Below are 16,032 nucleotides of genomic sequence, written 5' to 3'. Positions count from 1 at the left end.
ATACATACCTCTTGACTTTTCTGATACATGAGCCAACAAATTGCTTTTTTTTAAAAAGCTAGTGATAAATATGGGTATAGTTTTTTTTTAATTTTTATTAGGGTATATTCGTTATACAGGGACGATTCATTGTGACAATTCCAAATAGACTTATATTGTACATTGGTTAGATCACCCCTCTGTCTCTCTACCTCAACCTCCTCCTTGCCCCATTTACTCATTTTTTTATTGTTTTATTATTCATATGTGCATACAATGCTTGGGTCATTTCTCCCCCCTGCCCCCAACCCCTCCCTCACCACCTACTCCACCCCCTCCCTCTCTCCAACCACCCCCTCAATACCTGGCAGAAACTATTTTGCCCTTATATCTAATTTTGTTGAAAAGAGAGTATAAGCAGTAATAGGAAGGAGCAAGTGTTTTTGTTGGTTGAGATAAGGATAGCTATACAGGGAGTTGACTCACATTAATTTCCTGTGCGTGTGTGTTACCTTCTAGGTTAATTCTTTTTGATCTCACCTTTTCTCTAGTTCCTGGTCCCCTTTTCCTATTGGCCTCAGTTGCTTTTAAGGTATCTGCTTTAGTTTCTCTGTGTTAAGGGCGAAAAAGCTAGCTAATTTTTTAGGTATCTTACCTATCCTCACACCTCCCTTGTGTGCTCTCGCTTTTGTCATGTGCTCTAAGTCCAATCCCCTTGTTGTGTTTGCCCTCGATCTAATATCCGCATATGAGGGAGAACATACGATTTTTGGTCTTTTGGGCCAGGCTAACCTCACTCAGAATGATGTTCTCCAATTCCATCCATTTACCAGCAAATGATAACATTTCATTCTTCTTCATGGCTGCATAAAATTCCATTGTGTATAGATACCACATTTTCTTGATCCATTCGTCAGTGGTGGGGCATCTTGGCTTTTTGCATAACTTGGCTATTGTGAATAGTGCCGCAATAAACATGGGTGTGCTGCAGGTGCCTCTGGAGTAACCTGTGTCACAGTCTTTTGGGTATATCCCCAAGAGTAGTATTGCTGGATCAAATGGTAGATCAATGTTTAGCTTTTTAAGTAGCCTCCAAATTTTTTTCCAGAGTGGTTGTACTAGTTTACATTCCCACCAACAGTGTAAGAGGGTTCCTTTTTCCCCGCATCCTCGCCAACACCTGTTGTTGGTGGTGTTGCTAATGATGGCTACTCTAAGGTAAAATCTTAGTGTGAGGTGAAATCTTAGTGAGGTGGAATCTTAGTGTGGTTTTAATTTGCATTTCCTTTATTGCTAGAGATGGTGAGCATTTTTTCATGTGTTTTTTGGCCATTTGAATTTCTTCTTTTGAGAAAGTTCTTTTTAGTTCACTTGCCCATTTCTTTATTGGTTCATTAGTTTGGGAGAATTTAGTTTTTTAAGTTCCCTATATATTCTGGTTATCAGTCCTTTGATGTGTAGCTGGCAAATTATTTTCTCCCACTCTGTGGGTATTCTCTTCAGTTTAGAGACCATTTCTTTTGTTGAACAGAAGCTTTTTAGTTTTATGAAATCCCATTTATCTATGCTATGTCTTAGTTGCTGTGCTGCTGAGGTTCCATTGAGAAAGTTCTTACCTATACCTACTAATTCCAGAGTATTTCCTACTCTTTCCTGTATCAACTTTAGAGTTTGTGGTCTGATATTAAGATCCTTGATCCATTTTGAGTTAATATTGGTATAGGGTGATATACATGGATCTAGTTTCAGTTTTTTTGCAGACTGCTAACCAGTTTTCCCAGTAGTTTTTGTTGAAGAGGCTGTCTTTTCTCCATCGTATATTTTTAGCACCTTTGTCAAAGACAAGTTGGTTATAGTTGTGTGGCTTTATATCTGGGTCCTCTATTCTGTTCCATGGTCTTCATGTCTGTTTTTGTGCCAGTACCATGCTGTTTTTATTGTTATTGCTTTGTAATATAGTTTGAAGTCAGGTATCGTGATACCTCCAGCATTGTTCCTTTGACTGAGTATTGCCTGGCTATTCGTGGCCTTTTGTATTTCCATATAAATTTAACGGTAGATTTTTCAATCTCTTTAATGAATGTCATTGGAATTTTGATGGGAATTGCATTAAACATGTAGATTACTTTTGGGAGTATAGACATTTTTACTATGTTGATTCTACCAATCCATGAGCATGGGAGATCTCTCCACTTTCTATAGTCTTCCTCAATCTCTTTCTTCAGAAGTGTATAGTTTTCCTTGTAGAGGTCATTCACATCCTTTGTTAGGTTTACACCTAGGTATTTGATTTTTTTTGAGGCTATTGTAAATGGAATTGTTTTCATGTATTCTTTTTCAGTTTGTTCATTATTAGTGTATAGAAATGCTAATGATTTTTCTATGTTGATTTTATATCCTGCTACCTTGCTATAGCTATTGATGGTGTCTAGGAGCTTCTGAGTAGAGTTTTTTGGGTCTTTAAGGTATAGGATCATGTCATCTGCAAATAAGGGTATTTTGACAGTTTCTTTACCTATTTGTATTCCTTTTATTCCTTCTTCTTGCCTAATTGCTCTGGCTAGGAATTCCAGTACTATGTTGAATAGGAGTAGAGATAGTGGGCATCCTTGTCTAGTTCCTGATTTTAGAAGAAATGGTTTTAATTTTTCTCCGTTAAATATAATGCTGGCTGTAGGTTTGTCATATATAGCTTTCATAATGTTGAGGTACTTTCCTCCTATTCCTAGTTTTCTTAGAGCTTTTATCGAATATATAACCTTTTATTAACAAAAGTGTCAACAAACAGCTCTTCTAAATTAGACTATCTCTATTTCTTGAAAATATCCCAACTCAGTGATCCAATATACTTGCAAATGGAGACTTTTTCAGAATTCTTAGTTTTTCATCCTGCTTATATCAATATTGCTCATGTATCATATGATATTGCCCAAACTGAAACGGTACAATATCATGGATATTAAGGACGTTGGTTAGAATCCAAATGAATGAGATTTTGTGGAAATATTTTTAGGTCCTTTATGAGATGGAGGTACTGCAAAAATATCAGAAGTACCTTTCTCATAACAAAGTCTGGCTGTTTCTTCTTTGCATATAGTTAGTGATATTTGTTAATTGCTTCTTCTTTTACAATGTATGTTTAAAGTCTTTTACACAGGAATGGGGATGTAGTTCAGTAGTAGGGTGCATACCTAACATGTATGCAGCCCCGTGTTCAAATCTCCAGTTCCAAAGTGTAATAGGAAGGGAAGGAAGGGATGGAGGAAGAGAAGGGAAGGAAGGGAGGGAGGGAGGGTAGGAGGAAGGGAGGGAGGAAGGAAGGAAGGAAAAAGAAAAGGTCCCCGCATCCTACCTTACTCCTAACTGTGATGCTATACTGGTTCTCATTTAAAAATGTTTCTTGAGATGTTGTTTATCAGGGAAAATATTTTAAATCTATCCTATCCCAAATTGTTATATATATTAATACATAATAATAAACGTCACCAACTATGTGAAATGTGAGCAGCAAAGAATCAAAAAATTTTTTAAATAAAAGTAAATAATTATTTTACATTCTATTAACAATTTCATAATATTAAACTATACTCGTTCTCCTTGTTCAGATTCCAGATTCCATTATTTCTCGTGGTGTTCAGGTGCTCCCACGAGACACAGCCTCCCTCAGCACTACTCCGTCAGAATCGCCTCGTGCTCAGGCTACATCTCGTCTCTCTACAGCTTCCTGCCCAACACCAAAAGTAGGTACAGTTGTCACCTTATACTTGCTGTACTATGAAATTTGAGAAAACTAACCAATATTTCCCCCTGGTTGTCATGGTTGGGTTGCATGCAGGATACTATGAAAAATGAACAAAATGTAAGGTAATTACTACCCATTGTTTCACAAATTGTCATATTAGGGCAAGAGGAAGACAATAGAAATTTCATGCAATATGCCTCCTCCTACAGCACCATACTCCCATTATTTTGTGGTAAACCTGTTATTTTTGAGAATACTCACCAGTATAGTTGTAAAGTTATTTGTTTATGCTGAGGATGAATGTATTTTTGGCCAAGAAATGGCAAAGTACTGTTACAAAATGGATTGTTTTTTAAAACTTGTTCAGTCTGGGGTAGCTCTCTGCTATATTATCATTCCAAATTTTTTACAACATATTCATCTTGGAATGTTGCTGCCTAATATGTGGAAACAAATCTAAATTTATTAGAAAGAAAGTTTTAATGCCAACCTTTGGGGGAGGGAAGGCGTTTCTTAGTATTTATTTTTTGTAATAATCTATCACTGAGTCATGGTGAGGAAAAGGTAGACATTTATTTTTCTGCCTCACATCTTTGTTTGTATGATAAAGTAATGAGCAAACTTAATTACTGCTGTGACTACTTCCTGCTGGAATGTCCCTGTTCTGGTTAAGTTAGTCATTTGTGCCTTCAAGTTCCGTATGTGATAGAACCAATACTGGTATCAAAAAGCTAACAATAACATTCTTATATAATAAGTCATGGTGTTGGATATTAGGTTACACACTAAATGTATCCTAAGGCTATGACAGTTAATTTTTCAAATTGGGCCTTTTTCCCCTGTCATCAAATTTAAGGACCTATATAGCTGTCTTTCTCAATTTCAAATTTTCTACCAGTTTTATGTGTTATAATTGCATTTTACTTGAAAGAGATCTCAGACAGTTCTTAATGTGTATAATACAGTTTATTTTACATGATACAACCTTCTTAGCAAAATCTTCAATGTTACTGTTGCAATATAGATATGTATCAAAAATAACACATTAATTTTATCATTTAAAAATTGCAGTTATAAATCTTCAATGAAGAAAAACTATAAGAACATTTTAATTCTCAAGTATATGTTAATGCCATTAGATCACCAGTTATCTGAATTTTTGAATAAATAAAAATGAATTCTCAAAACTTGAATTGCATAGAAAAATCTTTCTGTGTTCTTATCTTATTAAAACAAAAAGATCCTATAGTTTGCATTAAGTTCCAACTATGTAAGTGAGGCATTTTTTTTATAAAGTTAGTTTTTGATTTGGTTTTAAATTAAAACTAAAAGTTAGGTCCACTATAAGATGTTTAGTTCACCAAGTGTTACAATCTAAATTTTGGGCCAGGCACCTATGGCTCATGCCTGTATTCATAGCTACTCAGGAGGCAGACATCATGAGAATTGAGATTTGAAGCCAGCCCAGGCAATAATTTATGAGACCATATTTGGAAAATACCCAGCACAAAAAAGGGCTGGTGAAGTGGTTCATGTGGTAGAGCACTTCCCTAGTAAGAGTGAGGCCCAGAATTCAAACCCCACTACTGCCAAAAATAAAAAAGATCTAAATGTTGGAAATATAGAACTACCTAAGATACAGTATTTTTTCCTTAATAATATATATCCTATAATTATAAATATTTTTTGGAAAATATTTTAAGCTAAACTTAATCTATTCAGTAGCTCTTGAGCACATTAAAACTTTGTAATTACATTTTAGGTATAAAGAAGATGTCAAATACAATTTAAAATTTTTGAACTTCTAAATTCACAAGAGTAAAATCCTAAAAGTAAAAGTTTAACATCTATCAAATTAATATTCTTATTTAAAAACTTTAAGGGAGCAAGTGACTTTTCTTTATAATTTTTTCTTAGTTAACACTTAAATGACCATACTGACAATGAATTCAAATAAAGCACTGCATTTTTATCTAGGAATAAAATTCTGTGCCTTTTAGGTAATTTTTACCAGCACTAGTTTGTATACTTTAAAGGTAAAATTGTTACTTTTCTGTAATTTTAAAAATGAATTTTAAATGCTGAATTAAAATACTAATGAAATAAAAAGAAACCAGTTTGAATACTGATATTTTAAAAGGAGAAAACACAGTCAAAATTAATCTTTCTAAAAGAAGTCTAATAAATAATATGACTGCTTAGTTGAATCCCAACTAGGTACTCATAAATGCTCTAGTATTAGTCACAGATACAGCCTCATACTCCATGGAGTTTACACTTCAGTCAAAGGTGTGTTAAAATAAGTAGAACAACAATTTTAATGATTGTAATTTCATAATAATTTAATAATCATAAATTGAAATATATGGCAATATCAGAGAAAAATGTATAGCAGGTGAACCTCACTTAGACTGGGTGACCTCACTTAGACTGGGTGATCAAAGAAGACCTCTCTTAAGAACTGACATTTCACTAGTGGCATGAAGTCTCAATACAAAACAAAATTAAGTTTTTTGTGCCCGGTGGAAGTTTTAGGAATTGTATTCAGCTGTAATGACCATTTTAAAGACACTTGTCACTAATCAACATCTTTTCGTTACTACATGAATAGTGTTAATTCGGTAACTCAGTTCTTTTTCAAATATTGCTTTTTATTCCTTTCTCTCTGCTAAGTCAAATTTCAATGCCATAGATTTTAGCACTTAGCTCTCTTCTAGATGAATTATTTATTTTCATTTTTTTTAGCAGAATAGATGTCAGAAATTATCCTCAAGTTTCTAATTTAAAATATTGGGTAGATGATAATATTGTTAACTGTATTAAGGAATAAAAGAGGGCTAGGGCCATGACTCAAGTGGGAGAGCATCTGCCTAGCAAAACCTCAGTGCCACAAATAAGTAAATAGGAATAAAAGAGAAATAGCAAATTGTCAGGGTAAAAGAAAAGGCATAATGATTTTGATTTTTGAACATGTCCAGTCTTAGGTGTGAGGTGTCTTAGGAATGATATTCAACACAATATTCAAAATGTTCTTATTTTTACTCTATCTTGTTTGTAATATTTATAATTTAGTTCTTATTAGGCAATCCCATAGAAATCTCCTTTCCATGTGTCAGATTAAGCATGCACAGTCTGTCATGGGCTGAAATACATATGCAAATGAATTTTCTTTTCATCAGAAATATTGTAGAATCTTAAATCATCTTTCATTATCAGTATTAGAAAGAGCACTTGATTGGGTAGTAGAAAACTAGTATTCCAATACTTGCTTCTATACTTAATAAATGCTGTGATTATTAAGTGTGGTGTTAATCACATTATGTTAGGGAAGTTACTTACCATTTTTGAGCTTTGTGTCTATTATAAGATTGGCAAGCCCAGTTTCCCCAGCAATTTTATTAATTTATTTTAAAAATATTTGCCTACTGGTGAGAAAGCAATGGTGAAGAAGTAGATACTGTCTCCTGCCTTTGCTAACAGATGAAATAGGGAACTACAAATTATAATAAAATGTAATTAAACATCATAATTTATCAGCAAAAATATAAAATATTATTGGAAAAATCATCAGAAGCACTTATCTAAGTCTTTGTAGAAAGTCAAAATGGAGAGTTAAGAGTATAGGTCAGTGGTAGAGCACTTGTTTAGCACCTGTGAGGCCCTGGGTTCCATCCCCAGCACTTAAAAAAATAGTCAAGCATGGTGCTGCATGTCTGTAATCCCAGCACTTGGGAGACTGAGTCAGGATGGTTGCAAGTTCAAAGCCACTCTAGGCTGTCTATCTCTAAATCAATAAATAAGATAAATAGCCAAGTTATGTTGCAAGACTAGCAATTCCAACCTTTCCCTCTGTAGCTTTTATCATTTTAAGCTAAAAGACTTGATTTGCATGTATACATCTATTTCCCTATGTCAACTATAATATTAAGCATTATTTTAGATTAACATTTTATATGCATACCACAATATAATATACTCTAATCCTTTAAGATACTCTAACTATAATAAGATAAAGTTGTCAGTATAAACCTCCTGCTTTTTTATTATTCATCACAATGTAGTAAGACAACCATGTATTATGTTTTCTAAACAATGGCATTTTCTTCAGCAAATATTTATCAGCTAAAATAACATAATATTTTGTTATATGGGGGAAACAGCATTTTTCTTTTGTAAAAGACATTTCCTTTTAATGAAATCTGAATGGTTTTTACTCCTCTTGGTGTATTACAATGAAGAATCTTTTTTAAAAAATAAGCTTGAGCTTTTAGTCATGTCTAAGCCAAAAAATTGAAATAGTATGCCAATTCTATTTAAAGAAATGTAGGTAATATCTAAAGGACTCAAGTTTCAAAATGATAAAGATCTTCTAGAAAAGATTTGCTGAAAGAACAATTCTACAACAGATAACTTCTCTTTTAAATTGAGCATGATTCACAACTTAGATGAGTGCCAAATTGTGAATTATAAAGGGCAGCAGCATCTCTGTTTAGAAACCAAATCAAGAGGCTTGAGGTAGAAAAATAATGACATTAACAAAAAAAAATATCCAAAATTTCTATCACTTCATCATCCCCTTTGGATGTTATTAAAATAGAGAATATTTTAAAAGAACAGTCATGCCATCTTTTTATTCATAAGCATCTAAAGTTTAACTTTTAAAAAATTAATATAATCTATAGTCATAAATTCCAGTGTGCATTAAAGATTAGAAAAAAATTTTGTGGCGTGAGAGGGAAAAACAAAAACAATTTTGTACCCAGACTAACCAGCAAGTTGGTTTTTTTCTGCTTAGGGAGAAAATATGAACACTATAAATCTGAACTGACTAAACTACAATTATTGCAATGATTTTAAAGTATTATTGAGACAACTTTAAATGAAGGGCATATTCCTTTAATACATTAATATCTAATCTTATATCCAAACAAAATGCATAATTATGACTTCTTTGTAGGTTTCCTTTGTTCTTTGGATAAACTTTTTTTAACTTAGGATTTTCAATGTGTGCATCTGAAAGATAGTGTGATTTCCTTTACCTATAAAAATGAGATTATCCAATCTCAACAGAATATTCACTCTAAGACTTGCTCCTAATAATGTTACTTTTTATAAATTCTTCCATATTGTCACTATTTTTCCTTGAATATCAGAGTGATTATGACACATGGCTAGTGTGTTGGCTAAATCTGAGATTCCCAGGTCTCTGGCTAATCTCATTCTGTTGCTGTAATTCTAGTCTAAATCAGGATACAAACTAATGCCCAAAAGTTATTTTCTACTATTTTTAGGTGTCTAAGAAAAATAGAACACTGCACTAAGCACCAGGTTTCTTAGCTTGTGTTTGAAATTATTTCAACATTTGCATATCAATAGCTGGTCAGCTATTAATATATGAGAGTATAGAAATTCATGAGCTCTACCTGTAAAATCATCAAACAACAAAAAGATTGGGAATCACCGAATTAGTGAGATCGAAAATATATCCTCTGAACAAACAAGTAAGTGTGAAAAGTTAACTACTTCATCTGGGGAATATTGAACAATAATATTCTCTAAATTATTAGACAAATCTAGCAGTTATCAAACTTATTGATCTCAGGACCCCTTGCTACTTTTAAAACTTACTAAGAATCCCAAATAGCTTCTGTTAATGGGGGTTGTATCTAGTAATACTTACTGAACTTGAAGTTAGAAAAGAAATTTTTAATATTTATTTATTGCTTTAAAATAAAAAATAAAATAAAATAATAATAAAGCCTTTATATGTTAATATAAACATGTTTTATGATAAAAACTAAGTTTATTTTCCAAAATCAAAAAAATCTAAAAGGAATGACATTGTTTTACATTTTTTCAAAAAAGTTCATGGCTGGTGTAATAGAAGACATGTGGATATTCATATTTGCTTGTGTATTCAATCTGTCATAATGTTGTATTTTGGTTGAAGAATATGATGAAACAAGTCCAGCCTCAGATGTATCTAGTTACAAAAGGAAGTATGATATTTTATTAGCATTTTTCAGATAATTATGGATTTTTAAATTATGCACCAAAATTTTATAGTTGTTAGTGTATTAAAGATTAGTTAAAATGTAAAATCTGAAATGCTGTCTGGGACTGTTCCATCTCTTTTTTTTTTTTTTTTAAAGAAATGTAACATTTATTCATTTATTTTATTTATGGCAGTACTGGGGTTTGAACTCAGGGCTTCAGCTTGCTAGGTAGGCACTCTACCACTTGAGCCACTCCCCAGGCCCTTGTTCCATCTCTTATACATTAAAATTCATTGGGTCTGTCTTGCACTTTGAATGGATGTTTAACCCAGACATGATTTTGGAACACAAATATTGATCACTTAGAAAGTGTAAGTACTTCCAAATGTTAATATATTTCATTATACCAAGAAATCATTTTCATTAATAATTATTAATAATTCTAAAATTTCTTGAAAGTGTTAGAAGCTCTCAAGCTCTAGTGGCAAACATACATCTTCTACTATTCTAATTTTTGCTTAGAAGCTGGTTTCTCTTTGGATTTGGGGTTTTTGTTTTTTGCTTTTTGGGTTTTGTTTTGTTTTGTTTTGTTTTGTTTTGTGTTTTTTTTTTTATTTTGGTGTGTGTGTATGTGTGGAACTGGTGTTTGAACTCAGTAGTCAGGCACTCTACTACTTGAGCCACACCTCCCCCCAGTCTTTTTGCTTTTAGTTCGTTTTTGAGTCTCACTAACTTTTTTGCCTGACCTTAGACCACCTTGTTCTTCCCTCTACCTCCCAAGCAACTGAAATTGCAAGCATACACCACCATGCCTATCCCTAGAGGCTAGAATTTTATCATTGGCGAAAAAGCAACAAATGCTGTCAGATTTCCTGGAATTGATAGGCTTACTTTGTTCATTTGTAAAGAAATGTCTACCAAATGTCTAAATCTGAGTAATCGTAGTTTATCAGTTAAAGTAAAGATGGTGTTGTGTAAAACCTGGCTAGTTCAGCTTTACACTTAACACTTAAATAGGTGCCTAATACTTTCTATTGAGAGCATACTTTGGCATGCATTAGAAGCATTTTATTTATTCAGAGTTCTCATTTTGTCACACTCAAATTTTAATTTAGTTTAATTAAATTAATATTTTCTGTTTCATGGAGGACAATATTAAATGAAACCAGCTTTAAAAAAAAACTACATGGCAGTGAATAGCACAGTCACTATTTATACTATTTGGATGTCAGTGTAGTGAAAAAGGCAAATAAAATCTATTAGTAAAATAATTTTGACCTGATGAAAGGGTCTTAGGAACCCTAATGTGTCCACACCTAAAAAAGCCCTACTCTAATCAAATGAGCAAACTGGCCTGGGTTTCTTAAAAATATTCTGGTTATAACTGATCCATGTTTAATCTTATTTTTTCCATATTTTCCACATAAAGGCAATGTTGCAGTGGTATTCTAAGCACAAGAGGTCTGATCCTTTATGTAAATGACTATGAGTACTATCATCATAGTCATAGTTAGGATAAACTATGTGATCAGACTGATTCTAACTCTATGATCCCAACTCTGATTCTTGGGCAGGAAATAATTATTCCTCTCTGATTCAAAATGAGAGAAGACTTCATGAAACTTTTTAAAGATATGGCCTGACATTGTAATTTCTAGTTAAATCCACTCAATCTCAGCATGATGTTATTTCTACTTTGGGTAACCACCAGTGTTTTCCAAAAACTAATTGGTATATACAAAGTCTTGTTTTAAGTGACAACCTAGTTGTTGACAGATAATTTTACTGAGGATATTATCATTTTTGAAATTAGTTTCACACATTGAAAATTTGAAAAACGACAGGGCTGAGAATGTAGCTCAGTGGTAGAGCACTGACCTAGTATGGGCAGTGCCCTGATTTCAATCCCTAACACTGAAAAAGAAAATGAAAGAACTGCAAGATTTCAAGTAAACATTTTAAATTTCAACATTTCCTAAAAAATAAAATCAGATGCATATGTCTGGACTATCACTGGTATATATCAGTACTCAGTCAAATTCTTTAGACCCTCCACACTATTTTTCACCTTTACCTGGAATGCCTGACCTCTAGGAACAATCAAGATCGCTGTCCTAGTTCATTGTCTGGTCTAGTGTCTCCTCCTTTATAACAGCACGTTTATTCTGACCTGAGAGCAAAATAGGTTTTCTTTTCTTTTCTAACCCAGTATAGAAGAATGATTCAAATTTTGATAAAACTGAAATCAGATAATAATAATAATGTATTTTAGCTATTAATCTTGAGTTTGCAAGTTATTTTCAACTGTTTTTCTATGATATTCTGCTAGGTATAGAATTTTACATGGATGTCCATTTTTTCATTCTTCTAGTGTCCCCTGTGCTTTTATATGTAATGGTAATTGAAATGGAATATCCTCCATCTCTTTATAGTTATTTAATGTTCACAGAGCTATGTTTATCACTTAAGCTAAGTATAACTTAACTATGCTGAGGACCATAGCAAGCTAAGCTGGAAGGAATCTTTTTTTAAAACTGCTGTATTTTAGAGTTGTTTTGTTTTGTTTTGTCTGAGACAGGATCTCACTAAGACAAACTGTAAGTGGCGTGTTCTCTTTTATTTTACAAAGTAATAGATATACTCGTATAGGAAAATGTAGGTAACCCATAAGAAAAAATATCCTTCATAAGAAAAACACTGAGGGTTTTGGGGGGTTTTTGTTTTGTTTTGTTTGCAATACTGGAATGTGAACTCAGTGCTTCACATTTGCTAGGCAGGCATTCTACTCTTTGAACCACACCTCCAGCAGAAAAACTATTGTTAAAATTTTGCTATATATGATTCTGTTATTTTTTCCTACACATTCAAATATTTTGTAATAATGAAAGGTAACGATTAAGAGCTCAGGTTCTAGAGTCTGACAGGCCTGGTGATAGATCTCAGTCCTATTACTTTCTACATGTATGGCTTTCAGAAATCATTCTACCCCAATAACTTTAATTATCTCATCTATAAAATGAAACATAATAACAATATCATTTGCCTTACAAGATTGTTTTAAAAATTAAAAATACATATAGAGCACCACAATATTTAAAATATTTATATTCACTAAGTGTTGGCTATTATTGTTAAACTGTGTATAATATTTAACCTATCTTGTTCACTTAGTAATATGAACATGTTTCTATGTCATGAACATAAATACATGTTTTATCTTTTAAAAAATTATTTTCATTATTATTTTAATTTCTAATTGATGTATGTAGCATAGTCATTTTACCAGGCCCTATTTCAGATATTTTAGTTGTTTTCTATTTTCCAGTTTTAAGAACAATACTGTAGACAGTTTCTTGAAAATTAAACTAAATGTTCTCTTAATCAAGCTAAGCAACTTATATAATTCTACCTTTGATTATGAGCAGAACTTTTAGGCCCATTATTCCTATAATTTATATGAACCAGGAATAAATCATTTGGCATCATCATGGATTCAATTCAATCATATATCGCAAGAAACTGTTCTTAGCATTTGCATTTAACTGATCATTATTGACAGCCACTTAAAAATTATAGACCCAAAGTTTTTTAAAATGCTAACAACATTGTGTATGTAAGGTGCTAAATATTCAGTACAAGTCCTCGTTTGTCACTTTATAACTTTATGAGAACTGCTACAGCTCAATTTCTGTATCTGTAGCATCAAGATACTAAATGAAATAGCCTTTTAAATTCCTCATAAGCCTATAATCCTATTCCTTGGGAATAGTTCCTATCCCAATTGCATAAATATTTTTATTCTTCTTACACCGTTTCTGTGCTAGTTTATTAATCCTTGATTAACATACAAAACTTTATATTTATGTAATCTTTTGGATTCCATGATAATGCATAAAGTTTGAGAATATGAACTGAAAATGTTCTAACTTCACTTAAGATCTTTCTCATTTAAGTCAAGCTTGTTTGTTAAGTGGTATATTGACTTCTTTGGTATTCACTAGAATGTTTGAGTTATAAAATACAGGAAAGTGAACTATAGAAATACAAGAAGTAGAGGAATTGAAAATACTAGTTTTGAGTGCAATTAAATAGCTTTTATTCCTGTAAGTGCTTTTTAATGATTTGAGACATATTTTGCGCAAAAGCAGCCCAATAAAAATGTTCTCTGCCATCATTTCAGCACCAAAATTGATTAAAGTAATGATTCAAATCTGTATAAATTAATTGTCCATGTCCCAATGATGACTTTAATAGAACGTATTCTCAAACTAAATTATTCTTAAGATCCTCATATTTTAAGAGGATGATGCATATCCTAAAACCAGTCAGGTATTTTCTGGCTCAAATTTTCAAGATTATCAGCTTTCCCTATTCATTTTACTTTCATTAAAGAGAAAACAAATTAACACAGAAATTCATTCAGTGAATGCCTTAGTGTATATCATGAATCAAATACTGTATTCAAGATGGGTATACAGCAATGGATAGACTTGCTAACCCTGCACTCAAGTAGCTATACTGAAGCTGATAGGAAAATAAAATGTTGCTGCAAGCAATAGAATGCCTGCTTAGCAAACATGAGGCCCTGAGTTCAAACTCCAATACCACCCCCCCAGAAAAAGAAAATATTTACAACAAATTTGTCAGATAAAGAGTTGATAGCCTCTAAGAACTCTTCTTAGAAGAAAAATAGTAGTATTATTAAAGGACAGGAAGAGCCATTTCTTTTTTTATTTTTTATTATATTATTGTTGTACTGAAGGTACATTGTGATATTTGCAGAAGTGCTTATGATATTGTAAGCACTTTTGTAAATGCCACAATGTACCCCCACCCACCATAACAATAAAATAAATAAATGAATGAAAAAGAAAAATATTTTATTAAACTGATAAAAGATATGTTTACAAGTTAAACCAAAAGTTATGAATTATATCATCCACAACATTGCTATTCTTGCTGAATAATACATGTGTGAATGCAGTATGGTTCATGTGAAGAATAACTATACTAGATTTCTGCTGTTGGCTATGGTTGATCGGGTTGTATCATACCAACTCCTTCACTGAGAAAAGCTAAATGAATGAATAAAATATTTTTAAGAATCAATTTAAAACATCAGAAAATTATCATCAGTCAAATTTGAGAGGTCAATATCTTAGAAAGATAAGAAACAAGAAGAAGTAACTTTAATGTTACTCATCCAGAAAGAATGAAATCATGTCATTTGCAGGAAAATGGATGAAACTAAGAGTCATCATGTTAAGTGAAATTAGCCAGACAAGTCTTGCATGTTTTCACTCATATGTGGAATCTAGAGAGAAATGAAAGTATAATACCACTGGGTCATTATGATCAAAATACTGTTATATGAACTATCAAAATATCCATATATGAAAATGTCACAATAATACTTATTTATTTTGAATAGATATATGTGCTAAAAAAATAAAATCTGAAAGAAAAGAAAAAAATCACCCCTTTCATCATTCTCCTCCATATCCCCTCCCCCATTCTTCAAACAGTTTCAACAGGTCTCATTTTTCCATTTTCATATATGAGTACATAATATTTCTACCATATTTTCCTTCTTACATCCTTTCCTGATATCTTCCTCCTCCTTCCCACTGGTACCAACCCCTAGATAGGACCTGATTTATGTTCCTGTCCTCCTTTTTTGAGGGGGAAAAAAAGACATTTTTGTTTGTTTAAGATATTTATACAAAGTGTTTCATTATGCTATTTCCATGTATATATGTATTTTATCCCAAATTGGTTAATTCCCTCCATTTTAGGAAGAGCCATTTCATAAACGAAATGCATTAAGCAGAGACATATGAAATAATGTACCATCACTAGAAATCGTCTAAAAACTTAAGGGCTGGTTGAGTGGCTTAAGTGGTAGAGCGCCTACCTAGTAAGTGTGAGACCCTGAGTTCAAACCTCTGTACCATGTATGTAAATAGAAAAATGAGACCTTTTGAAAGTATTCCAGGAATGGGGTGGGGGGAGATAAAAAGAATGATGGAGAGGATGAATTCAACTATGATACACTAAAAGAACTTTTGTAAATGTCACAATGTATAACAATAATAAAAATAAATAAGTAAAAACTTAAAAGAACACAAATATTATAATCAAATTTATTACTATTTTAAAATTATACTCATCAGTGCTATAAGAACAGTGACATGGGTATATGGGTGTTCCTATTCCTATTCAGACAGGTAGGATATACATTTATGTATCCTGTCAAGCAAAGGGCACACATTTCAAGGAAATGTATGTATTTATGTATTTGTATAGCATACAGAG

The 16,032-nt window shown here is 32.3% G+C and overlaps 1 protein-coding gene across 18 annotated transcripts in view; it reads left to right on the top strand.

Annotated features, from left to right (window-relative positions):
• Positions 1-16,032, top strand: part of Gphn (gephyrin) — a 571,921-nt gene that overhangs the window by 365,420 nt on the left and 190,469 nt on the right. For all 18 annotated transcript variants that reach the window (XM_074067764.1, XM_074067753.1, XM_074067755.1 and 15 more), the window contains one exon: positions 3,585-3,719. In XM_074067764.1, the coding sequence (XP_073923865.1) occupies positions 3,585-3,719 (135 nt within the window). The remainder of the gene's footprint in view (positions 1-3,584; positions 3,720-16,032) is intronic.

The sequence above is a fragment of the Castor canadensis genome, chromosome 3, assembly GCF_047511655.1.
Source record: "Castor canadensis chromosome 3, mCasCan1.hap1v2, whole genome shotgun sequence".
In the NCBI taxonomy this organism is placed as follows: Eukaryota; Metazoa; Chordata; class Mammalia; order Rodentia; family Castoridae; genus Castor; species Castor canadensis.
This window is presented reverse-complemented; position numbering and strand designations above follow the sequence as displayed.